The sequence below is a fragment of the Geotrypetes seraphini genome, chromosome 1 (genome assembly GCF_902459505.1).
Source record: "Geotrypetes seraphini chromosome 1, aGeoSer1.1, whole genome shotgun sequence".
NCBI classification, from domain to species: domain Eukaryota; kingdom Metazoa; phylum Chordata; class Amphibia; order Gymnophiona; family Dermophiidae; genus Geotrypetes; species Geotrypetes seraphini.
In genome coordinates, this window is record NC_047084.1 from 475,320,243 (window position 1) to 475,347,450 (window position 27,208).

At 42.0% G+C, this 27,208-nt stretch overlaps 1 protein-coding gene across 5 annotated transcripts in view; it reads left to right on the top strand.

Annotated features, from left to right (window-relative positions):
- The window catches only part of DOCK8 (dedicator of cytokinesis 8), a 414,444-nt gene that overhangs the window by 57,739 nt on the left and 329,497 nt on the right, over positions 1-27,208 (top strand). For 4 of the 5 annotated variants that reach the window (XM_033924987.1, XM_033924968.1, XM_033924979.1 and 1 more), the window contains exon 2: positions 18,494-18,596. Coding sequence is in view for 2 of the 5 variants with exons in the window: in XM_033924968.1 (XP_033780859.1) it covers positions 18,494-18,596 (103 nt within the window). In the remaining 3 variants the exon portion in view is untranslated. Of the gene's footprint in view, positions 1-18,493; positions 18,597-24,021; positions 24,065-27,208 lie in introns of those variants that run through there. The other variant, XM_033925008.1, reaches the window with a different exon arrangement.

Genomic DNA, 27,208 nt, shown 5'->3' on the forward strand with positions numbered 1-27,208 from the left:
CTAAAACATTTCCCTGAAGCATTTACAAGGGGCACATGCAATGGCATTAACCCTCTTCCCCACAGTACACTCCTGATCCCCACCTGACACCCCTGATAACATTGACCCCTTTTCATCCTACCTTCCCAAACTCTACCTACAAGAGCAAGAGAAATGTCCATCCCTTGTTCACACTTCTCAGGCGGCTACCTGGGTTTCTTTAGTGGCTAGTGTTGGATGTGGGAGAGATTCCTGGACAGGGTTACCATATGGCTTCAGAAAAAGGAGGACCGATTCAGACATCTGGGTTTTACTTCTACTGAAGGCTATGCAAGTAAAACCTGGATGTCTCAATCTGTCCTCCTTTTTCTGAAGCCATATGGTAACTCTTAGTCCTGGATATTCCTGCTGCATGGGTGCCAGATTCAAAGTGCAGCTAGTCAACCTCTGGTACTCTGAGCACCCCTATAGTACATATTTGAGTGGCATTTAACTGGACAATGCCACTGAATATGTGCTCTGCCCACTGAGGCACTTTCTGGTTAGTGCTGGAGTAGAGCCGAAGCAGAGTAAGGACTTACCCACTCAGCAGAACTTTTCAGTCCACTAACCGGATAAGTACCCAGATAAAGTTTTGATGGAAAAAATGCTGTCAACTTTATGTAGGAAGTTATCGAGGTACTGGTCTGAATATTGAATACCAAGCCACTGGAATCGAATGCCCCCGCAGATCAGATCCCTCGAAGGACTCCTCAACTTTAGGAACGCAATAAAAACATACCTCTTCACCTAACTTCCCTGCCCTTGACCAATGGATTACAAAGAAATGAATATTGGTACCATATCCTGGTATGTGTCGCATAAGGAAAACTTGTATTGAAAAATCTTGCACTGTAACTATGGCAAATCTAACCTGTAAACTATCCATGTGTGTCAATTGGGATAAAACTTGTACTGGAAAACTTGCACTGTAAGGATAACTATGGCAAATTGTAACCTGTAAACCAGGGATCTCAAAGTCCCTCCTTGAGGGCCGCAATCCAGTCGGGTTTACAGGATTTCCCCAATGAATATGCATTGAAAGCAGTGTATGCACATAGATCTCATGCATATTCATTGCGGAAATCAAGGAGGGACTTTGAGACCCCTGCTGTAAACTGTATATTACTATTAGACCCCTAGTATATGTCAAGTTAGGATAAAAACTTGTATCGTAAAGTTGTACTGAAATTATGGCAAATCCAGCGCAAATCGTAACCTGTTAATTATATATTAGGTATGTTTAACCTGTAACCCATTCTGAGCTCCTTGGTGACAATGGAATAAAAAAAAGCCTAAATAAAGATTACTATTTATCTAGCATCCAGAAACTGCTGGCAGCTGCTCATGACCAATGCTCCCTCTAATGTTTGGCTGGGTGTGTGCATGCAAATTTTTCTCAAATAAAACCAATAATTTTCCAGATTTGCAAGTAGTTTTGCAGCGACCATATAAAATCTGTGAGCTCCTAGAATGTATGAGCTCATGTGCTCAGCTTAAACGAGGAAACATAGCTCATGATTCAAATATTAAATGCCAGTGCCTGGACTTGAATTGACATTAAATATCCAGGTCTAATCCAGCCTGTAGCTGTTAACGGCTTTAAAATTGCTGACTACCATAGACTCACCCCCCTCTTGTACAAAGGTGTGCAAAGCATTTTAGCGTGCGCTAATCGAATTAGTGGCGCTAAAAACTAATGCATCCATAGACTTAACATGCACGTGTTAGCGGTTAGCGCACCTTAGTCAAAGGACCTATGAATGTTGGTTCCTGAATGCATAATGTATCCAGATAGAGGCTGTATATCGCTATACAACTAATTTGAAAGTCTGCTCTCACTCTACTCCCCCCCCCCCCCCCAAATCTTGCCTCTTATTATACTGCTTCCATATCTCGCCCATACTTGCCCAGTGAGTGGAGATTGGACTGAGTTACACCCTGGAAGCAGAAAGCAGCTATGTGGTTGATATTTTTCCCTGGTTTTGACACAAGAACATGGACTGTAGTGCTTGAGTGCTCATTTGTTCACTTTTTCACATTTAGGGGCTGTTTGCCCAGGCGTGTTATTCAACATCACTCTGCAGGCAACCATGGTGCTTTTTTCTACACTTTGTTGAATCTTTTGAGTGCAGGGTTTGTTGTGAAGGGTGGAGTTTTTGCCAGATGAAGCTGAACTGAGGCTTTTTCTCCACCTTTCTTTTCTTTTTCTTGTCCCCTGTTTCTCTATGTTGTATGAGTGGTTGGTGTGTATGATTTAAGCCTGGTAGTGTTGCAGAGGGGGTTGTTGGTATCCATATGAGGTTTGGATGCGAGTGTGTAGTAGTGTTTAACCGACCCTTTTCCTGAGTTTTAATCTTGCTCCCCAGTTGTTTCTTAGAAACTCAATGCAGTAATACGGCTACTGTTGAATCTACAGAATAGTAAATGTGGATATGGTGGAGAGTTATGTCTTAAAGGAAGAACAAATAGAGGAATCTAATCTGCAGATAACCCAAGGAAGTTCAAGAAAGAGCAGATACCACATCTTGATAACACAACAATGCAGGTCTTACACACTACTCCCAGTGTGGACCATGTTTCACCTTAAACAAGGGGCAAAGTAGCTCACAAAAACATCATGTAAACCAGGAACTCTCCAAAGAGCCAGCAGTTCTCTGGAGACAAAACAGATGGCAACATAACATCTGCTCCTTTTTGGACTGACTTTGTGTTTAGGAAGCAGACTGTAAAAACAGGAAACAATCGGGTCAATATTCAGCTGTGGTGGTTAACAATTTTAAACATTTACCCTTGTTGGCTAAGTTAATAAATATTGATATTCAATGCCAGGCCATATGGGGACACAAGCATTGAATATCCAGGCCTGATCGGACTGAAGGTAGCCCAAGGGAGAGTGTGGCGCGGTGGTTAAAAGCTACAGCCTCTTCTGAGTACACTATAAAGGCTTTAGCATTTGCTGACGATTTGTTATTTACACTTACTCAACCATTCCAATCGACAGCAAAACTGTTACAAGATATTGAAGAATTCCGATTTTATTCTGGGTTCTCTTTGAATTGTCGCAAATCTAAAGCTATGGCTATCCCGTCTACATTACAGGATAATTGGGAGGGTGGCTTCCCCTTTTCCTGGGCCCCGGATGCTATTAAATACCTGGGGGTCTGATTGCCCTGGGATCTTACTCAGCTTTATGCTTCTAACCTGGACCCTTTATTGGCCGATACTTTACAAACTCTCAAAATTTGGTCCTCGTTCCCTTTAACAACAGCGGATTAGGTGGCCCTGTATAATATGGCGCTTTTCCCAAAATGGCTTTACAGATTCCAGGTTTTGCCTCTTTTGCTCTAACATTCACATTCTCTACATCTTACAAGAGGGCTCCAATGATTTATTTGGGGGGGCAAACGCCCACGGATGACATATGTTAGAGCTTGTTTGCTGAGGGAGCGGGGTGGCTATGGATTGCTTAATATTCGTTTGTATTCGATGGCTTGCCAGATGAGACACATTAATCATTAGTTTAGAGGTACTTCATGTTTTTCTGATGCTAGGTTGGAGTTATTGATACTTTCCCCTTACCATGTCAATTGCCTCTTGCATGTTGTCTGCTCCCGACCTCTGACCTTGGTGGCAATGTATCCCTTATTTGACCCAGCATGGAGGGCGTGGCGCTGGGTTTGTAGGTGTCTTAAACTGTCCCCAGATGTCTCACCTTTTCTCCCGCTTCAGGGGAACTGTAACTTTCTACCAGGGCTGCAGGACTCACCCTTTCACAGATGGGCCCAAAGGTGATTATGTTATCTTTTTCACCTGTTTACAGAATCTGGACAGTTGGCCTCTTTTACCAATTTACAACGGACTATGGCCTCCTGGAAATGGATATTTTTGCATATTATCAAGTACGTCATTATGTCCAATCTTTACCAGCTTGTCATTTAACTGAAACTTGTCGGGAAGCCATTTTGGAAATGTTCAGCCTTTCCGCTCAACATATCCCTTTAAGATTTCATCAGGTGGGACTACTGGACTGTCAACTTGACATTAATTTGGAGATTTTGGCAGCATCCTGGGCATAAGATCATCACTGCTCTTTTTTAGCACAACATCTCCAGCGAGCATTAAAGTCTTCAAGAAAACTTTCTGCTAATATTGTTCATTGGGAATTACAACTTAAGATTCATGTTTATATTCCACCAATGCGAGCCTATCGGATGGGCATCACTCTATCTCATGACTTCCCGAAGTGTTCTCATGCTTATGCATCGCTGGGACATATGCTTTGGGCTTGCCCATATATTGTACATTTTTGGAACTGGTTGGGGCAGTTTGTTTTTGCCATTTGGAGTAGGCAATGGACTCCAACACCTAGAGCTCTTTTTAGGATCTATATGATAGTGTCTCCCAAGTCTAAAGGATTGTCTGCTTTTGTGGCTAGAGCGGTACTAATGGGAAAGAAGGCCATTTTGTCCAACTGGTTGTCTACTGACCTGCCGACTTATAATCAGTGCAGGTCGCTGATGATCGTCCATGCCTCTTTGGAGCGTCGGCAGTTTGGGAACCTGGACACTATGGATGGACGTCATTTTTGCTTAATTTGGGAACATTTTTGGATGGATGTCACCCTATATGCTCGCAGTAGATTATTGTATGTTATAATATCCAACTCTAAGATATATCATTTCATTCAATCTTATTTCTCTTCCGTTCAATTATTTCAGTCACTTAATTCATTTATTTGGCATCATACATCCAAAACCTCAGATACACCGCTCCATCGCCCAATAAGTACTTTTGTTAGCGGGGAGTCTCTGGTGTTAAATTCTCATAGGTTTGAGCATTTTAGATAATTTTTAATATATTTTTTCTTTTTAAATTTAACTTATCTGAATGAGTGTAGATTCCATTTTCTATACCGTTCTCCCCAGGGAGCCCAGAATGGTTTACATAAATTTATTCATGTACTGAAGCATTTTCCCTGTCTGTCCAGGCAGGCTCACAGTCTGTCTAATGTACCTGTGTTGGAAAAAACCAAAAAGGGAAGAGTGAAATTTAAAAAAAAAAAATAAGTGAAAATTACTGATGTGAATTGAGATTCATGATGCTATAGCTGGGGCCCGTTACCCCAGAGATGAAAGTTCAAAGGAGAAGCAAGAAGCTGCCAGGTCAAAACAAACATATTTGTATAGTCCCTTAGAAAAAATAGAACCAGAAAAGGCAGTGCAGATGTACATGTCTACATAAACTGCTTAACTAGTGTGCTGCCCAAAATATTTGCATGTTTTTAAAGAGCAGACTTGCATCAGTTCACTAGAACTTTCTGAGGAAGTCTATCAAAGCAAAAGGTTGATGCTTTTTAATGGTATGCAAATATTCATTTGTAGATTTTGGCCAGTGTGCTTGGCATTGTATGTACTTTAACAGAAAATGCTGATTAGATTTTAATTAAGACCATGTTGCTTTTTTAATTCTAAATATGTCATAGAGAAGAGCAATAAAAAGTATAATGGTAATACTTTATAATTATCTAAAGTCAGCACATCATTAATAATAATAATAGCTTTATTTCCCATCATACCTTTTCAGTTAACAAAAAGGCGCTTATAATTCCATTAACTGATGAATGCATATAAAATTGTGTAAATATTTATATAATTGAGCTGATATACGGCCTCTTTTACAAAGCCGTGCGGCAACAGCCCCGAAGCCCTTTAAATCTCTATGGACTTTGGGGCCGTTAGTGCAGTGCAGCCGCTAGCGTGGCTTTGTAAAAGAGGCCAATAGTTTTTGAAAATAACATGTAATTTCAGCCTGAGTCAATGGCTGTATACCAGCTGGTGTAGTGCAGGCATGTGATAAGCAAGCTGAAAGGAAAATCCATCTTTGTTGCTTAAAATGAAAATGTAGGAGAGAGAAATGTCCTTTGCTGTGGAGTTTGTATGCAAATTTTCAGATTGATTGACACGTTGCCGAAGTCAGTTTAACAACTGTGGTCCTTTTCTACAAAATTACGTTTCAACGCAAGGGAATTTCATTGAAATCAGCATGAAGGATATGGCGGTACTTGAGAGAGTCCAGAGAAGAGCAACTAAGCTAATAAAGGGTATGGGGGACCTCTCATATACTGACAGACTGAAAAAGCTGGGGCTTTTCTCACTGGAAAAGCGACGACTTAGAGGAGACATGATAGAAACCTTCAAGATCATGAAGGGCATAGAAAAAGTGGACAGGGACAGATTTTTCAAACTATGGGGAACCACAAGTACAAGGGGGCACTCAGAGAAATTGAGAGAGGAAAGGTTTAGAACAAATGCCAGGAAGTTCTTTTTCACCCAGAGGATGGTGGATACATGGAACGCGCTACCGGAGGATGTGATAAGCAGAAGCACGCTACAGGGCTTCAAAGAAGGTACCTGGAGGACAAAGGGGTTGAGGGGTACAGATAAGAGTAGAGGTAAGGTTATAGGGATAGGATTAGAGGTAATTTGTAAAATTGGTCAGAGACCACTGTTCAGGCAGTGGGCCTGATGGGCCGCCGCGGGAGCGGACCGCTGGGTAAGATGGACCTCTGGTCTGCCTCAGCGGAGACAACTTCTTATTTCTTCTTATGCAATAGCAAAGCAACACCTGATTGCTTATAAGATAATGGATAGTGTGCATAGAGTAAAGCAAATTTTGTCCAAAGACTTATCATATGGAAAAAGGTATAGTCTCCAGGCCATGCTCCATTAACCAGAAAGATTTCTGTTATCTAGAAATTGGTTGACTTTATATGTTTGTTTATTGAATTTGTTATACTGCTTTCAAGTGGGTATACCAAAGCAGTTTATAATTCAAGGAAAACAGAAAACGAAGGGAACACCATTAAAAACAGGACAGATTTAGAAAGATATAGTGCTGGAGAACAAGACAGGCTCTGAGTAATCCCCAGTTATTCAAACTACTATCCAGGCTAGCAACCTGCCTTAAGGCTCTCAGGTGGAGAATGATACAGAAACTCAATTTCCCTGTCCCATCCTTGCGAGTTTTGTCGCTATCCCTTTCCCTTCCCCATTCCTGTAAGCTTTTCCTCATCCGCACAATGATTTTCCTCGGACACTAATGATTTTAATGTGCTTGAGGCTTGTGCAGATGAGGACAGAGCTTGCAGGCATGGGGCAGGGGTGGCAAAATGAGTTCCCACGGGGATGGGGAAAAATTTGTCCCCATGTCAATTCTCTACTCCCAGGTAAAAGGCTGGGGTGAAAGTGATTTGTGAGTTTTGAATCTCTTGTAGGATGCCTTCGAAAACACATTTGGGAGGGTATTCTGGAAAGAAAGGCAAAAAAGAAGAAGGCTGCACATCTCACGGATTCTAGGCAGGTGTGGGGCACTGGGGGGGGGATAACCAGCAAATTCTCAGATTGGATATGAAGGGAATGAGAGAGAACACAGGGAAAAAGAAGGGCCAATCAGTAATTCAGAACTCCTAATTATAAAAAAGCCCTATGGGCAAGCAAGATAATCTTGAACTATAAATGATAGAGCCAATGGTTATCCTTAAATAATTGTATCACTCAATTGAATTTGAGGGAGTTATAAAGGCGTATGACTTAATAATTTGAATGGTTTGAAGAAGCTTAAGTTCAGTACTCCTAATGCCATAGCCGTCAATATTGCGGTAGTCAATATGGGAGGAAACTAAGGCATGAATCAGGAAATATAGGACCAAGAGATCGCGATAATGTTTCATGGAACAAATACATCTAAGGGAATGGAGTGAGGCTTTAACTATAGTGGATATCTGGGCTTCAGAGGTTAACTGGAAGTCAGTGATGACACTTAAGTATCTAAAGGAATTGACCAAAGTCCGAAGGAAAGTATGAACAATGGTGAAATGGCTGAGTGGAAAGAGCTGCCCCTGTAATCTAAGATACTACTGTCCCATATTCTTGGAAAAAAATTTATGTAAAAGTATTTTAGAAGACAACTCTCATTATTAAGAACAAGTCTTATTCCTTCCACGGCTTTGGTAATAAATGGCACCTTTGTGCACATTGATTACATATAAGCTCTTCTATGAACCTGTAAACTGCTTCAGATAATAATTTCTTGTCAAACAACCAGAGTCTGACACAATCATGAAAAGTGCTCCTTCCATCTTTACAAGTTTTAGAGGCTCATTCCATACACGTTGTCTCATGCCTAATTGTCTCAAGTACAACATTCATCTAACTGGCATTGGATTGACTAAGATGCATTTTTTTCTTCAATGAACAATGTATTACTGGGCTTTAAATACTATTATTTCTTTAAAAGAATTGATGGGAAAGAGACTTTGGAGTGCAGTAATTGTGCCTATCAAAACATTGCCACTCACTGGCCTATTTATCGGAAGGAAGTAGATTTTTGGAATCATAAGGATCCAACTCAAACTTAATTTCAGCGGAAAGAGGTTCATTTTATAGGCATCTGAACCGATAGCTGAATATGGCTGGAAAAACAAATATAGACCACCAGGGGAGGACTAGCAAAGTCTCATTTTTATCTTTGCCCTTTTTTTGCCTATATCTGTAGGATTTTGCCACCAGCCTCTTCTCCCAAGTATGTAAGAACTGCTGGAAGACTGGTACTGAACATAGAGCCCTGGGCGAGAGGCTGAAGCAGACTGGAGCGCAGGTGGTCTTCTCCTCTATCCTCCCAGTTAGAGGCAAGGGGAGAGCCAGGGACGAGCGTATCCTGAGGACTAACGAGTGGCTACAGGGATGGTGCCAGGATATGAACTTCGGATTCCTGAACCATGGAGAGGCGCTACAGGGACTTCAGGGACTAGACGGACTCCATCTGACCAATAGAGGTAAGTACGTCTTCGGACACCGACTAGCCCGCCTGCTTCGCAGGGCTTTAAACTAGGTAAGTCGGGGGAGGGTACCTACTCACATACCAGCGCAGTAAGGAACTATCCTGATGAGATGAGTCAAAGCTCCGAGGTAAGTACCCACACTGCAAACAGTTCTCTAGGGGTCATACCAACTCAGGTAGAAAAAGTATCAAAGGGATTTAGCAAACATAAAGAGTGGAGGGCTATGTATGTTAATGCACACAGTTTAGGTAATAAAATTCTAGAATTAGAGACTGAAATAAGGAATGCAGACCTAGACGTGGTGGCGATATCCGAAACTTGGCTAACAGACTCTCATGGGTGGGATATGGCTATACCGGGTTACAAATTACTTCGTCGGGATAGAGAGGGCAGGTTAGGTGGTGGGGTAGCATTATATATTAAAGAGGACATCAAAACCATCAGGATTACAGATGTCAAATACACAGGGGAATCCCTCTGGGTAAACCTGGCAAGAGGCAGAGAAAAGTGCCTGTATCTTGGTGTGGTATACAGACCCCCTAGACAACTGGATGACATGGACACAGACTTAATTGAAGACATTGAGAATATCACTCTAAGGGGAGACACTGTACTACTTGGGGACTTCAGTATGCCTGATGCAGACTGGAGCACACTTTCAGCGACAACCAGCGCTAGTAGGAGGCTATTAAACTCCTTAAAGGGAGCCCGTCTCAAACAAATGGTAATGGAGCCCACTAGGGCCCAGGCAATCCTCGACCTGGTACTCACCAACGGGGAAAGCGTCTCAGAGGTCTCAGTAGGAGATACGCTAGCCTCCAGCGACCACAACATAGTATGGTTCAATCTTAGGAAAGGCTTCCCTAGATCAAACACGAAAACAAAGGTACTCAATTTCCGCGGCACAGACTTCACACGCATGGGAGATTTCGTCCATCAGACGCTGCAGGACCAAGTGGAGACCGATGATGTAGAACTAAGTGGTTAACACTGAAATCAACTATACATGAAGCAACTAGCCGCTTCATAAAATCAGTAAACAAACGACAAAGAAACAATAAACCCCAATGGTTCACCGCAGAGATCTCACACCTTGTTAAGGAGAAGAAAAAAGCATTTCTTTCCTACAAGCGTACGGAAACAAGAGAAGCTATCATGGAATATAGGACCAGATCTACAGCGGTCAAAACAGCAATTAGGGAGGCCAAACTTCGAGTGGAAGAAACTCTAGCAAAGAACATTAAGAAGGGGGACAAATCCTTCTTCAGGTATATTAGTGATAGGAAAAAGAACACAGACGGGATAGTACGCCTTAGCAAACCGGATGGGAATTACGTGGAAGCAGATTCAGATAAAGCTGAACTACTGAACGAATACTTCTGCTCGGTCTTCACTTGCGAGGCACCAGGACATGGTCCTCAGTTAGAGGCTAAGTCAAGTGCGGACGACCCGTTTCAGAATTTTGAGTTCACACCAGGTGAAGTTTACAGCGAACTGTCAAGACTAAAGGTAAATAAAGCCATGGGACCAGACAATCTGCACCCAAGAGTGCTCAAAGAGTTGTGCGATGTCCTGGCAATACCACTAGCCGCACTCTTCAATCTCTCCCTAAGCACGGGGAGAGTACCCTTGGACTGGAAAACAGCCAACGTCATTCCTCTGCACAAAAAGGGTTGCAGGACAGAGGCTGCGAATTACAGATCGGTGAGTCTCACATCAATAGTGTGTAAACTCATGGAAACTTTAATTAAACGCAAATTAGACACGATCCTGTATGAGGGGAATCTACGGGATCCCAATCAACATGGATTCACCAAGGGTAGGTCCTGCCAATCCAATCTCATCAGCTTCTTTGACTGGGTGACAAGGAAGCTAGACTTGGGAGAGTCTATGGACATCGTGTACCTGGATTTCAGTAAAGCATTTGATAGCGTCCCACACCGCAGGCTGTTGAGCAAAATGAAATCGATAGGGTTAGGAGAAACACTAACTACTTGGGTCAATGATTGGCTAAGTGGAAGACTTCAAAGGGTAATAGTTAACGGTACCCTCTCTAAAACATCGGAGGTGACCAGCGGAGTACCGCAGGGTTCAGTCCTGGGTCCACTCCTTTTCAACATATTCATAGGAGATCTGACTCAGGGGCTTCAGGGTAAAATAACATTATTCGCCGACGATGCTAAACTATGCAATACAGTAAGTGAATGTAATTTACAGGATAGTATGGCACAGGATCTGCTTACATTGGAAAGATGGTCCTCGACCTGGCAGCTGGGCTTCAACGCTGGGAAATGCAAGGTTATGCACCTCGGTAGCGGTAATCCATGCAGAAATTACACCTTGAATGGAGAAACTTTAACTAGTACTTCGGCGGAACGAGACCTAGGAGTAATCATCAGTGCAGACATGAAAACTGCCAATCAAGTGGAGAAGGCTTCATCTAAAGCAAGGCAGATGATGGGATGTATCAGTAGAAGCTTTGTCAGCAAGAAGCCTGAAGTCATAATGCCATTGTACAGAACCATGGTGAGACCTCATCTGGAATACTGTGTACAATTCTGGAGGCCACATTACCGTAAAGATGTGCTTAGAGTCGAGTCGGTTCAAAGGATGGCCACCAGGAGGATCTCGGGTCTCAAAGGTCTCTCGTACGAGGAGAGACTAAACAAACTACAGCTCTACACTCTAGAAGAACGTAGGGAGAGGGGAGACATGATTGAGACATTTAAATACATCACAGGACGTATCGAGGTGGAAGATGATATCTTCTTTCTCAGGAGACCCTCTGTCACCAGAGGGCATCCGCTCAAACTCAGGGGCGGGAAATTTCATGGCGACATCAGGAAGTACTTCTTCACAGAAAGAGTGGTTGACCGTTGGAATGAGCTTCCAGCGCAGGTGATCGAGGCCAGCAGTGTGCTGGACTTTAAGAATAAATGGGATACCTATGTGGGATCCCTACGAGGATCGAATAAATAGTCACTAGGTATAGACTTAAGAGGAAGGGACAGTAGGGTGGGCAGACTTGATGGGCTATAGCCCTTTTCTGCCGTCATCTTTTATGTTTCTATGTTTCTATATTTTTTATGCTCTCTCTTAAGAAGGTCATTACTAAGAGAAAGTATGAAATTAGTAGATTTCAGTGATTATTTGATCCCATTCTCTTGGGCACAATAGTTAGAAGTGTGTGAGTTCTAATGCAGAGATTGTAGTTTGGTTGCACTGTGAGGACTGGAACAATGACAGTGTATCTATCGTTCATTGGAAATGTGTGGGTTGCTACACTGAGAGAGATTCTTCCTTGGGAAACTTCTGTGCCAACAAAATCAATAAATAAAAATTAAGTGCACAATATTTTTTTTTAATCTAGTGTTAATTTAAATTACAATTCTTAGAAACGTTAATTAGGCAAGTCTCTCACTTCCACCCCTCTCCCTCAGTCTCCACCTTAACTGTATGTTATTAATATTGGGGTGTTGTCCCTTCAGTCATGCTGGCCACTGAGTAAGCTAGTGTTTATAGCCCCAATGTTCAATCTTATCCTTGACAATGAATGAGGAGATTCCCTGTGAGTCAAATAAGTAAGTAAATAAATAAAACCTCGGAAGCAGGTTAGCCTCCCTTCCAGTAGCTCCCCCATTGAAGCAGAGAACTGCTGCCATTATTAGGGTTGTGATTGTGTCTCAAAAGCATTTCAGAACAGTGAGGGCCTCATAAACTACTCTGCCATTGAAGGGCTTGCAGTCATGGAATACCCCGGGTCTTTTATTGTTTGATATATTTTTTTTCTTCTGTTGAGCAACTCTGTCTCATGGTTTAAGCATTGAAACCCTTTTATTTTTATTCCGCTTACACTTTCTTGCTCTCTCCCTCTTTCTTCTCTTACCATCATTTGAAATGACGTCAAATTCTGGAAAAGTTTGAACACTGAGCTAACTTGCATCCTTAAGCATTTACATGAGTAGCATAGAACAGCTGAACTTGATGATTTTGCACATTCCAGTGACGGGTACAGGATGTTACTTGTATGATGTGCCATGATTGGTTTTAGTGGTGATGTATATGCTGCATACAAATTGAGGCTTTTGGGTTATGATGATATTAGCAATATTGTTATTTGTTATTTGAAGTAGATTGCCAGAAAGGCATTCTGGGCCCCTTCTCTAGAAAATGTAGCTAAACTACATTTTAAGTACCTTAGTTAATGAAACTAAATCTCAGCAGTGTTTTTTAAGTTCTGCGCTTCTTGCTTATTGACTTACTAACATCTCAACTAGTACAGCTCTCTTGTGATATACAGTATCTTTGGTTATGGAACAAATGCAGGGTTGCCAGATACCTTTCTAAAATTCTGCTAGTTTTCCTTGAAAAAGCAGGTCAAAAACAGCCAAATGTATTTCTTCCTATTTCCAAGAATAAATAAGTCTGCAATGACTGACTGCAGGTGGTACCAATGAGGTTCCTGCAATCATTTGGGCTCCAAAAAGGTTCAGATTTCTGACAGAGCTCTTGATGTGCACAGAAAGTACCACAGATCTCTCATCTACTTCCACTTTGCAAGTTCTGGCAAGTAATGGATCCCTTGTAACATAGCTTTTTCCTCCCCACAGAGGACTTACTGACATTGTAGACTTAAAATCGGAAATTACCGGTATCCCCCCAAACTATCAATCTGCAACTGCTCAAAATTTCCCACAACCAACTTTCAATAGCAGCCCAGTTGGGTGAAAAAACCTTGGACCTTGCAACACTGAGCAAATTATTTGGATAAAATAAGAAAAGGCACTGTGATTACTGTAGATGGATAGGAAGGAAGTACTGCAATTGGATAAAATGAGAAACTACTGGAATTGGATGGATAAGAAGGAAGCATTGTGATTGGATAAAATGAGAAGCTGTGATTGGATTGATAGGAAGGAAGTATTAGTCTGTGATTGCATAAAATGAGAAACTACATTGGAAACAACTCTTTTCTTTTGTGTTATGGCATAGCTATTGTTTCTTGTTGCTTAAGGAATTCATTACTGTTTAAATAAGCCAGAATGAATAGTTTAGTAGTAAGGGAATTTTATATGACACCGAGATTGACGTGATAAACCAGACGAGAAATATTTTCTAGCAAACTGTAATGTATATAATGTATACGAGTACTACATGAGATCAGTGGTAATTTCACAACAAGGGTCTCAAGGTGAGTATTGTAAGCTACTGATACACTGATTGTTCATTTATTAGTGTCTCATTTTCATATAATTTTCATTTATATGATATTGGTGTGTCAGGTTAAAATTTGAAAGTAGCACACATTTCATCAACTGCTGCCATTTGTAAACTGCTATTGTGATTTATAACTATTGACAAATCATTTAAAAATCTACCGTATTTTTTGCTCCATAAGATGCACCTTAGATTTAGAGTAGGAAAACAAGAAAAAAAACATTCTGAACCAAATTGTGCCCCCAGCCTCCCTCACTCCCTGCATCCAACCCTACACTCCTTGGCAGGCTCTACACCCAACCCCCACACTCCCCACCAGCCTCTGCAACCAACCCCACATTCCTTGGCAGGCTCTGTACCCTGTCCCCCCTCCCCGCCAGGCTCTGTATCCTGTCCCACTGCCCTGCCCTGTACCCTCTCCCCATCTGCTCCTTGCACAGTCCTATCTTCCTTGCAGTTTCACTAATCCTCTCTTTCATCCCATCTTCAACCTGTATTTTCAACTCCATCACACCACTGCCTTCCTGAATCCCTCCATCACCATCCTCTCCTTGTGTTACCCTATTCCTTGTTACGTCCTCTACACAACAGACTCATCCTATCTCCTTACTATACCATCTTCGCCACATCACTGAACTGACCTATCCCCATTTTTGTGCCCCCACCTTTCATCTTCGTGCTGAGCCTGCCCCCTCCAGCACAGTGGAGCAACCACGAGCAGGCACATGCAGCCGACTTATCACACAGTGTGCTCCATGCCGCATACTCATCCGGGCTCTGTTTCCAACAGCCGCACTCTTCCAGAAAGGTTGGATATCACATACGCAGTATACGGGCCAGCAGGAGCACGCTGTCTGCGCTGATGCCTGGGCCCGTCCCGCTTTCTAAATGGCTGCAGTCTGTTCTTGCGAGTCCCGTGAGAACTGACGCAGCCATTCAGAAAGCGGGACAGGCCCAGGTAGCAGCGCAGACAGCGCGCTCCTGCCAGCCCATACACCGCTGGACCACCAGGCTTCAGGCTGGACCACCAGGCTTCCTTTAAAACATCCCCCATCCCGCAGTGGGGTGGGGGATGTTTTAAAGGAAGAGCAGAAGGGCAGTGTTATTAAAGGGTTCTGGGAGAGGGGGGGTCATCTTCGCTCCATAAGACTCACCCACTTTTCAACCCCCTTTTTTGGGGTGGAAAAAGTGCGTCTTATGGACCGAAAAATACGTTAAGTCTAATCCTGTTGCAAATGCAGTTGTTATTTAAATATTAAAGTAAAAATGAAATTTAATTTCACTTATAGGTCCTTTTACTAAGGTTCATTAGCCGTTTTAGCACGCGCTAAATGCTAACGCATCCATGATAAGTCTATGGACGTGTTAGCGTTTAGCGTGCGCTAATATATAGAGCATGCTAAAACGGCTAGTGCGCCTTAGTAAAAGGACCCCTTAATCTCTCCCTTAATTGTATTCCTTCATGTATGCATTACCCCCCTTTTACAAAAGCGTGGAAGAGGTTTTTAGCGCCGGCCAGCACGCTGAATGCTCTGCGCTGCTCCGATGGTCGTAGAGTTCCTATGAGCATCGGAGCAGCACAGAGCATTCAGCACACTAGCCAGCACTAAAAACAGCTTTTGTAAAAGGGGGGGATATATTCTCTTCAGTGAGACAAAGAATGTTTAGGCCAACTTCCATAAGATAACTTATGTGCAAAACATTGTATTACAACAGCAACAACATCCTAATCCTAGTCAACAAGCAAGGTTCAAGGCCATGTAGTTAGCAGTGTCAACATATATTGCCTCTTTTAAAACCCTTAATTTTGGTGCAATTTCTTACTTTACATTTAGTGTTGAATCTTTATAGAGCTGTAGTAAAGATTGTACTGTGGGAGCCAAAGAGATTATTTGAGGTGAAATGCAGCATTTCACCTCATATGACCCTGGTCAGAAAATGTCTCTGGGCTAGATGCACTGTCGTTAGGACCGTGTGAGTCGCTGTTGGCTGAATTTTGGCCGACTGGAAGAATGACTGATGTTCCAACAAGTTTTCATGCAAATGATTTCCATGGAGGCTCACCGGAATCCCGTCTGATCAGTTGCTGAGAAAGTGACTGACACATGCGCAGGGCTGCGCTGACATCGCTAATAGCAGGAGGAGTGCCTACTCCCTCAACATACCCAAACCAACTCTTCCCCCCAAAAATTGAGGATAAGGTAAGGGAGAAGTGGGAGGGTGGAGATATCCAGTGGCAGGAGGATGTAGGCATCCCTCCTGCAGATTTTTTTTTTTTTTTTTTTTAACGAAGGGGAGCAGGAAAGGGGAGGGGATGGCCCAGGGGTCCTGGCATGGGGGGGCAGTCATGGGGGGGGATCTGGTAACAGGAGGGAGTGGGCATCTCTCCTGCCAATTTTGGCATGCACAGGGGTTTTTCACGATGGTAGGAGAGAGTGGGCTTCCCTCCTGTCTCTCTGGGTGCATCACTATTCCGGGGGCGGCCATCATCGTCAGGGGTTTCAGGGACCTGTGGTTGTCATTTGGGGGTGCGGTGGCTCATCATTGGGTGAGGGTGGCGGCTGAGCTCAGCTTTTTTTTTTTTAAATGGGGCAGATAGTGTGTGTGTGTTAACACATGTATGGCATCTGTGTCCATTGAAAAAAAAAAAAAAAGGTATGCTTTGTTATAAATATATTAATTTCATGACTGAACTATCAGTAGGACAGATAAGCAACTGGTCTTGAACAATTGCTTTTTTCAGATTGCTAAAAATGCTTACCTTTTTTTGTGCATTGGGAAGCCATGTTAGAGCATCAATCGCTTTGCTAGTTTACATGGCATTTCAATATTAATGACCTTATTTGTATGGCCAGATCGGAGAATGAGCGATCGTGCACAAAACCATGTGGTCAGCCATTTTCTGCATCAGTTCATCAAATCCGATTGTCACTAAAGCAGTCAAAACCGGTTTAGTGATCGCTGACTTTAGTGGATCTGGGCCTACATCAGGAGTAAAACTTTTTTAGGGTGCGCATTAGGGCAACTGTGCACTGAGGTTTAGTGGCAAGACTAATTTACATGTTCTCTTCAAACAAACCGCCCAATCTCCCTGTGGGTAAAAATGTGTGTTTTCATGGCCTACTATTGCACTTTAACTACGTTAATCTTTGCTATTCCTTTGTGTCTGCATTCAAGAAAACCTGGGACAGGCACATGGGATCTAGGGAGAGCAGGAGTTAGTGGATGTTGTGGATGGGCAGACCGGATGGGCCATTTGACCTTTATCTGCCATCATGTTTCTGTATTTTCCCCACTAGAAGCTGCCACCCTAATCAACTACCTACTTTACCATAATGGGTAGCAGTGGTGTAGTGAGGAAAGGCAGGGAGTGGACTGCCTCGGACGCCGTTTTGGTGGGGACTCTGGAGCTAGCACCTCTCCTCTCTGCCCACCCAGCTATCTCTTCAAATGATCACTGGCAGCTCCCACCGCCTCGCACTGGCAGCTCTCCTTCTGACATCACTCCCTGCTCAGAGGGAGAGTCGAGGCCGGCACAAGCAGCATGTTGGATATGCTGCTTGCTGCCAGCGATCATCTTAAGAGGTTTGCTAGGGTAGAGGGGTACGCAGCGGGAAAGGAATACCAGGGGGGGGGACGATGCATGGCATGGTGGTGCTGGGTGCTACCGCCTTGGTTGCCCCCTTCCCTCGATACACTGCTGATGGTGGACATTCATTTCTTAATTATGGTTTTGGATCTTTATCGAACCAAAATTGATCTAAGTACAAAAAAAAAAAAAAAGCAAGCCCCTATTGGAATAAAAAAAATTAGACACTCTGGCCCTGATTCTGTAAATGGTGCCTAGCTTCTAGGTGTTGATGAGCACGATTGTCAATCATCCACTAGGCAATGTTTATAAAGTCATGCCTAGTGCCTAAGCATTCTTAGATACCAGTAGGTGTTAGGCAAGACTTTCTTGGCCTAGTGTGCCTAAGTGAAACCATGCTCAAAATCTGCCCTTAACCATACCTAATTGCCTGTAGGCGCCTACTGAGTTAGATGCCTTCCGGCTAATTAATTTTTAAAATGGTTTTTTTTTAATTGGTTTTTAATGGTGTTTTCAATTATCAGCACTGATTAAGCCAATCTAGGCACCTAACTTTAGGCGTCTTTTATAGAATCAGGGCCTCTTTGCTTTTATGAACACATGAATGTGTGAATACGTGGGCATTAACAAAAATAAATTTTAAGGAAAAGTTTGTGCATGGTTGTACAGCGGTAGAGGAAACTGCTCAAGTCTTTCCTGATCGAATTTCCGGTGTAAATCCATAGAGAAGGTAGTTTGAGATGTGCCTTGTATTTTTGATTGCAGTAATTCCTGGCACTAAATTCTCCTCCTCAGCAGTATTTGAGCCCTCTCTTTTCCATTCGCAGGTATTCCTCGGCTGAAATAAGAAAGCAATTTTCTCATCAGCATGTTGTTGGACTCTACCCCCAGCGCAGTTTGAGCACGCCAAATTCTGCTTCTCTTCAACTAGTAAGTGCTAAGCATTTTAGAATGTTTTTCTTCAAACATTAAATGATGAACTGATATTAGTCAAGGACAAATTTCCATTATATCAATAGAAGACAGTGTTTTCACTTATCTGAGTGAAGTACAGTATGTATGAATAATGATTACACTGCTTTGCACTTCAGTCTAGGGATGAAGAGCAGATTCGAACACCTCCCTCTCACCTCATCCTATTTCTAGGCAAGAAAAATTGGGAAATTTCAGTTCACTCCAAATGAGTTAAGCTCCGGCCTGATATAGCTCAGCTTGTGTGCAATTCTTTGATCCTGCATGCTGTCACGAGCTAGGCCCATGTTCCCCTGGAAATGGAGTAACCCTTCAGGTACACCTGATCTAGGCAACAGCCTAGAGTCTCCAGTTACACTGGACAAAATATTACAAAACCAGCACACAGTGGATAGCAGAAAAAAACAACTTTTATTCTGTCCTTTTAACTAGACTCGGTTCAGGATATTTAAATTCCAAGAAAGCTATAGTACAAACAAAAATATACTTTTCTTTCTGTTGGTTCATGCAATGTACACTGAGGCTTTATTGCCCTGGTCTTTTTAGACCAGGCAGGTAAGTATAATTCACCAGAGCAGTGTTTCATGGAACTTTGCACTTCACAAAAACATAGGAGTTCTCCTGTAAGCAAACAAACAAATCTTTTCCACTTTGAAACTGGAAATCATGGCTACCTGCACTGCAGATGAGTACTGAGTATTTCCAGGCTCTGGGATAGCTTGACTTGGTAACCACAATGCAGGACCTTTTCCTAGATTGAAACAGTCTCAGTGCTTCCATAAACAAATGGTAAACAAGGTCAGGTATGTAAAGGAACAAAAGAAACAAAAACCATTTCAGCAGCTTCTAGGAAAAATGCAAACAGTTCTAGCACAATTTCTTTTCCTCTTAACTGGCTATCAGCTGTACAACTTAGAGGGGAAAAACCCCACAAAATTAACCCTCTTCCTTCTGTCTTCTGCAAAGGTCTCTGCCCTTTCCAGCACATCAATCCCCCCAAAAAGCTCAACAAAAAACAATGTTACTCCTTTTTACTTTAAGGACCCACCTCCATGCACTCAGTCTGTATTGCTGACTCCACTAGCCTCTCTGTTATGCCCATGTCCTCACCAGCTTCTGGACTTTCAGGGGCTTGAGGCAAGGATGGTCCTTCCTCTGCTATTTCCACCTCTTTGAATTAAGGCTCAGATGAATAGCTCTGCCCTTCATGTTCCTTCCTGGCTTCCTGATTCAGGTCTTGCTCTTTATGTGTGGCCAAGCCAGGCCCCCTGCACCTGGGAAGGGGGTTGGGGCTTGGCTCTCTGTGTTGCAGAGCACAGCTCTCCCTGTATTTCCTACACTGAGGCTGTTTTAAGGTGACAGACTTTCCCCTACAGGCAGTAAACCTTACTGGCTTTGCAATGTATTTACTTTGTGATAAGTTCCTCTGCCTGTTACTAGTGGACCAGTTTCTATCCTGCTCAGATTCACTGTCAAAAGAGTATTCAGCTGGCTCCAGAATGGATGTTTTTGTTTCTTTTTCCAGGGACAAAGACAGAGCTGGCACTGGGTTTGTCACAGTGCCAAGTGTTGAACAGTAACATCACTTTTCCTTCCCTCCTTCACTGCATCCCCTGGCATAAACCCTTTCCTCCAGCCCAGGCATTATCCCCCTTTTTTTCCTTTTCAACCTTCCCACTGGTACCATCTTATTTATTTATTCCATTTTCTATACTGTTCCCCCAGGGAAGTTCAGACCAGTTTACATGAATTTATTCAGGTACTCAAAGCATAATTCCCTGACTGACCCAGTGGGCTCACAGTCTATCTAATGTACCTGCCCAGGGTCACAAGGAGCAGCGTGGGCTTGTATGCACAACCTCAGGGTGCCTAGGCTGTATTTCCCTTATATCTTATTTTCCTGGATTGCTTCCAGTCAGCAAGAGGAATCTGTGAAGCAACACTCCTTACCTATTGCTGGCTGCTCCTCTGCTGGCTTTCTTCTGAAGCTAGAACTGCACAAGTTCCTATAATTTCATGTGATCCTAATGCACAGTTCAGCTTAAGAAGGAATTCAGCAGAGGAGGAGACAGCAGCAGCTATAGAATCTTGCTTTCTGACTCTGGCCTGGAGGATGTCATAACACCGGGACACTAGAGGGAAGGAATAGCAATACCTTTGGGTCAAGCAGCAGGATGAGAACCTGGGAAGCTCTTCTCCCGTGATAGACACTGAGGCCTCCTTCACTTTAAACACACATGCAATGTAAGAGCAGACTCAAGAGTGCTTCTCTTCTCCCTGTGGTTGCTAACATTCTCTTAAAAAACAAACAAATCTGCCACTGCCCCTCTCCTGCTTTACCCTTCTGCCCCCTTTTCCAATACAAAAAATTGCTTAGCGGGAAAAATAAGCATGGAGGAAACCAAACTTATCGAGTTTGAACCCACTAATTGCCAATATACAAAAATAAATAATAATAATTAATGGTATAGAGGGGCCCTCAGTATGAGGTCATAAGCTCAAAAAAATCTGATTCGCAGAACCCCCTCTATTGCTTAAATAATTCAGAAGCTAAAACCCAAAGTTTTAGCCGCACACCATCATCGGATGCCCCAAACTATGTGCTCATAAAATGTAATAACCTATATGGTGAACAGTAAAAAAAAATTGGTCACTTAGTGAACTTTATCAAGCTAGAAAGTATGTCCCCATCCTGAGAGCCAAGCTGACAGTGACATCGTTCATTAATGGTCATCAAAGAAAAATGTTAGTAAATTTTTCACTGTTAACCATATAGGTTATTACACTTTATGAGCACACAGTTTGGGGCATCCGATGATGGTATGCAGCTAAAACTTTGGGTTTTGGCTTCTGGATTATTTAAGCAATAGAGTGGGTTCTGCGAATCTGCTCTTTCAAGCTCATGACCTCACACTGAGGGCCCCTCCATACCATTAATAATTATTATTTATTTTTATATATTGGCAATTAGTGAGTTCAAGCTCAATAAGTTTTGTTTCCCCCGTGCCTGGTTTTCCCGCTAAACAATTTTTTGAATCTTCTTTGAAGTATCATTTTGCTTTTGTTGGGGTTTTTTTGTGATTCACCTTCTATACAGCCAAAAACTGCCCCCCCTCACCAATACAATCCATGCCCAGAGAGCCCAGTCCATATATACTCGTATTATAGTATAAATGCGTAAAAAGAGTTATATATAGGGTGAACATAGTACACTCAAGTGTATATATAGTGTGTATATATGGTGAATATATAGTGGGTAAATAATGTAAAAATATATGTAAATGTATTATAACAACACTACAGCAGCTCATGTATGGAAATCCACCACAGAAACACACTTAACTCTGTACTGTAAAACCATTACAGAAGCTCAAGGAAGGGTGGGTGGGAGGAAATAAATTTATGTATTTATGATGACAATAGAAAGAAATTCAAGTGATGTGTAAAAGTTTTAAATGATGTAATATTGTGTACTTGTAAGATGAAAAAATGAATAAAGAATTTGAAGAAAGAAAAAAAAACCCATGTAAACCGCTCTGAATGTGAACCTCAGTCATTAGTAGCGGTATAGAAGATTTCAATAAACAATATATGTCTACTAAAGATGCCCCAAAGAAATGATCTGTGACTCCTCAGAGGCAACATGTTCCTCAATCCCTAAAAAGAAATACCTATAAATCACCTTGAGCTCAGATAATAATGAACTCTAGAATGATACAGCTGACTTATCCTTACTCGAGATGTGCCACTGGGTATTTCCAAACTTGTCGTGGTGGCCCATCTAGTCAGATTTTCAGCTTATCCACAAAGAATATGTATGAAAAATGTGCTTACATTGAATACATGTGGATATGCTGAAAATCTGACTGGGAAGCAGAAAACAAAGCCTAATGAATATAATTAGATGTGTGCACTACAAGGTTTTTGTTTTCATACCTACCCTATCTGTGCTTGCAGATCTCCTATACAGAGGAGTAATCCTTGTCTCTCCTGCCCCATCACTGTTAGCTTTTAAAATGGTGCTGGCCAACCTGAGGTAGATGCCCTTTTCGTACATGACAAAATCCTGTCAGATTTGGAGGCTTATTTTTAAAGCACTTAGACACACAAAGTACCATAGTACCGGACTATGGTAGAAACCTTTTACCACGACTTTGTTAAAGGAGCCCTAAATATTTAAACTGATCCTCAAGTCCCACCAGCTGAAGACTCGGACCCCAGTGGCAGCACTCTGGCCCAGCAACGCTTGCACCCCATGCATACTAAGTTCTTGTGAATGAGCTGAGCGTGCACAAGAACTGAATATGTCCATGGTGCTGGCATTAGCAGCCAGTGGTGTAGCGAGCATAGGAGGCACCCGGGGCAGTGACCCCCCACCTGTACCCTCTTCTCTGCCCCCCCATACCACACATGCACCCTCCCACTCCCCCTGATAACTCTTTAAATCTTTGCCAGCACAAGCAGCTTCTCAAGCCTGCTGCTCGCACCAGCGTTAGCTTTCTCTCTGATATCACTTCCTGTTTTTGAAACAGAAATCCACCACCTGCCCTTCCCTTTGCCCCTCCCCATCTTTGTCCCACCCCCTGGATCAGCTTTTCAGTAGGTAAACAACAGAATGTTATGTTGAACACATTTTATGTTCTGACCTGAAGTCTGAGCAATCTTCATAATCCTAATAGCTGTCCTAACTTTATGATTCTCTCCTGTCCTGGCCCTACCTTTGTTCTCTATCATAAGCGAAATTCACCATTTTCTAGCCACACCCCACCATCAATTTAAATATTCTTACCATCATTTCTGCTGCTCCAGGCTGCTATTACTACCCTCTGCCCTCACAGAATACCTGTGATCTTACTACTTCCTCTCCCTACCCCACTTACCTTTTACTGCAGGTGAATCAGCTTGAGAAGGGATGCAGAGCCAGGTAGAGTCTGAGCATACTCGTTTCTCAAGCCTCACCTCTTGTTTGGAAAGGACTCTGAGATGTGCACAGGAGAGATTCATAATACAGAATAGAATCAGAACAAGAAGGAGGGAACTTAGTAGGTTAACGAAGACTAAGCTCAGCTATACTAGATTAAGAAAAAGCTAAAAATATCTGGAATAAGAGATGGAAATACACTCAATTCAAGGTTTCCCGTATCTATATAGATCCTGAGTTGTTGGCAGATTTTGTGCTAAAGATAACAAATAATCAAACAGAAAAGAAATACGTCTTGGTATAAAGAGTTGATATCAGCAGGTTGTTTCAGAGTTGGGACACAGCATTATGAGAGGAAAGGAGTTTGTTTATGGATTGCAATGCTACTATCCCATATAGGGATTTCCTATAGGAACTTGTCCTTCATTTAATGTATAATACTGATCTAGATTTATTCTATAGTTACAGTTGAGTACAAGTATTCTGAATGGGAATTTGAAGTGAGGTAAGATATAATAAATAGATCCATAAAATGTAATTGAAATCTTGAAGGCATTTACTAAAATGATAAGTTTAATATATATTTATTTATGTATACATTTATTAATTGGAGTATATGAAATATTTATTGAATGATTTATATATGAGTTTATATTTCATTTAAGGGATCCCATAAGATTTTGTAAAGATATTATATAATAAGTACTTTCCATGAATCAATTATTATAACTAAATTATAAGATGATAAAATATTGAATTATTTAATACAATAAATGAGAGTAAGTAATAAAATGACAATAAGAATTAATTAAGAAAATGAAACTAATATTGATATTTCATGGAAGGAGGATGGAATAAAGTATTTAGGAATTAGGATTAAAAATACACTGAAAGACACAATGAAAGAGAATGAAAAATTTTAATTACAGAAGGTAACAGAAATGTGTGAGCAATGGAATCCTTTACATCTTTCTTGATGGGGGAGAGTTCAAACTGTCAAAATGATGATATTGCCTGTGGTTTGTTATCAAATTGGTAGGATACCAGTTTTTTTTTTTCAGGGGTCCTTTTATAAAAAATTAAATCACATTCTTACATAAGAACATAAGAACATAAGCGTTGCCTCTGCCGGGTCAGACCAGGGGTCCATCGTGCCCGGCAGTCCGCTCCCGCGGCGGCCCCCCAGGTCCATGACCTGAAAGTGTTCCCTACCTAACCTGAAATATCCATACCCTATTCGCTCAATGTCCTGTACGGTAAACCTCTATCTGTACCCTGTTTGGCTGGGTAAAATCCCTAGAATCGCTTTGGTATCTTTACAAAAGCCAATTGCGGAGGGTGGAGTAAATGTTCCCAATTTTTATAGGTATCATCAAGCCTATATTTTGTGCCAGGGTATGTATTGGGTCCTCCCAGAGCTCATTGACAATATCCCAGACTGGTTGTGGTTGGAATGGCGACTCATGTTTCCTCTACGTTTATGTCATGTTCTCAGCATCAAAATGCCTAGATTGTATAAAGAAAACAGAACATTAATGGATACATGGAAAACTTTACAATATATCAGTAATTTAACATCTATTCCAATCTATAAATCGCCGAATCAAACTATATGGTTAAACTCCAAGATTCAAATTGGTGGATTTAAGGTCATCTGGAAGCATTGGATGATAGCAGGTATACGGATTTTAGGTGATATTATTTCAAATGGTAAACTGCTTGATTTTTCACAGCTGCAACATAAATATGGTCTTAATAAATCACAAATCTTTAGATGTTTGCAACTGAAGCAGTCCATTGAGGCAGGGTTCCCTGAATGGAAAAATCTTAATACGCAATATAGTTTGGAATTTTTATGCTTTCAGGTGGACTTTCTGAGACACCAGGCTGCACAGTGGTATAAATGGATTTGTAAATAAAAAGCCAATAACTGGTCCTAGAGATATTAGGAGCATTAAGATTAAGCATCAAATTTCTGCTTCTCAATGGCCACAAATTTGGTCTTGGAGGATGAGATGTACAGTGTCCGCATCTATGAGACAAACTTGTTTTTTTTTCTCTTTACATAGAGCATTTTGGACCCCAGTTAGATTACAAAAGTTAAATAGCTCTAAGTCTAATAGATGTTAGCATTGTCATCTTGAGGTAGGGACTCTAGATCACTTATTATACTATTGTCCCTTTATCTTGGACTTTTGGAAATCAATTTGGGGCCAAATAAATTGTTTATTGGAGAATCCTGTGGTAGAAAATGAGACGGTGGTTACCCGCCAAAACGGTGACCAAAAAAAAAGGTCACTGCGAGATCGGGGACAAGGCCATTCACCACCCCGTGGAGCGGTGAATAGTTAGCACGCGCAGTGAACAGCATTCGATCTGCAGCCTCTTCTCTCCCGCCAGCTGTCCAGGCCATGCATTTCCCTCCCTCCCTCCTTTTCCCTTACCTTCTCTTGTTGAAACTGGCGATTTCTATAAGACTATGTGCTGTATTACAGCCGAAGCCTTGAAGTTGCGTCACGTTGCCTGCTGGAAAAGTCTCCTCAGACGCAACTTCCTGTTTCCAGTTGCATTGGAGGAGACTTTTCTAGCAGGCGATCCAATGCAACTTCAAGGCTCTTGCTGTAATACAGCGCATAGCCTTATAGAAATCGCCAGTTTCAACAAGAGAAGGTAAGGGAAAAGGAGGGAGGGAGGGAAATCCACAGCTGGCCGGCAGGAGGGAGCAGTTGGACCACGTGAAGGGTGCTGAGAGTGGGGGGATGGAGAGGAGAAGACGCTGAAGATGGGGATGGGGCGGTGAAAGGGACAGCGGGGACGGTGATGGGGCGGTGAAGGGGACGGCAGAGAGGGGATGGGGCGGTGAAGGGGACGGCAGGGATGGGTGGTGAAGAGGATGGTGGTCCGGGGACAGAATTTTTCCCTGTGTCATTCTCTATCTTGAGGCTTTATCATATGATACGATTCTATTTGGTATGTCAATGAGAACAAAGAGCCAAATTTCATCAAATAATAATAATTTTTTATTGATTATGATAGGAGTTGCCATACAACATATTACAAGTAATTGGAAGAATTGGAGTAAACTTAATTATAATTTCTGGTGGAATTCGTTGTGTCACATTTATAAAATGGAAAGAACAATAGCTATACAAAAGGGGAATTATAATAAATTTAAAGAGATCTGGAGGCCATTGATAAATTATTGTAATGAATAGATACCATTTTCCATTATAAGTACAATTGTAAATGTGGGGATTGGTGAGGGTTCTAAATTTTATTAATTGTTTAGATCACTAAAAAAGAAAATTTATATGACAAATTTGATTGAATTAGTTAAGGGAAGGGTGTGAGAGAAGGGAGTAAACTTTATTTATTATCAAGGTTTAGGTTTGAAGGTTCTCCTTTAGTAACAAGGGGAGGATTTTCTAGAGCCGAACAAATAGTTTCAGTATTCATTTCCTATTTTATAGTCAAAGGCGGATTCTGCCACTTGTTCCTGCCACTGATTGAAGGACCATAAGACTGTTTATGATCATTTCTGCCCCTTTCTGGTAAAGGCCAGAAGATGACCTCTGCCCAATACCAGTCAGTCTGTCTTCTACTGAGGTCGGAGTAGAAGTATTATTTTATTGGTTTGAAGAATTGAGAA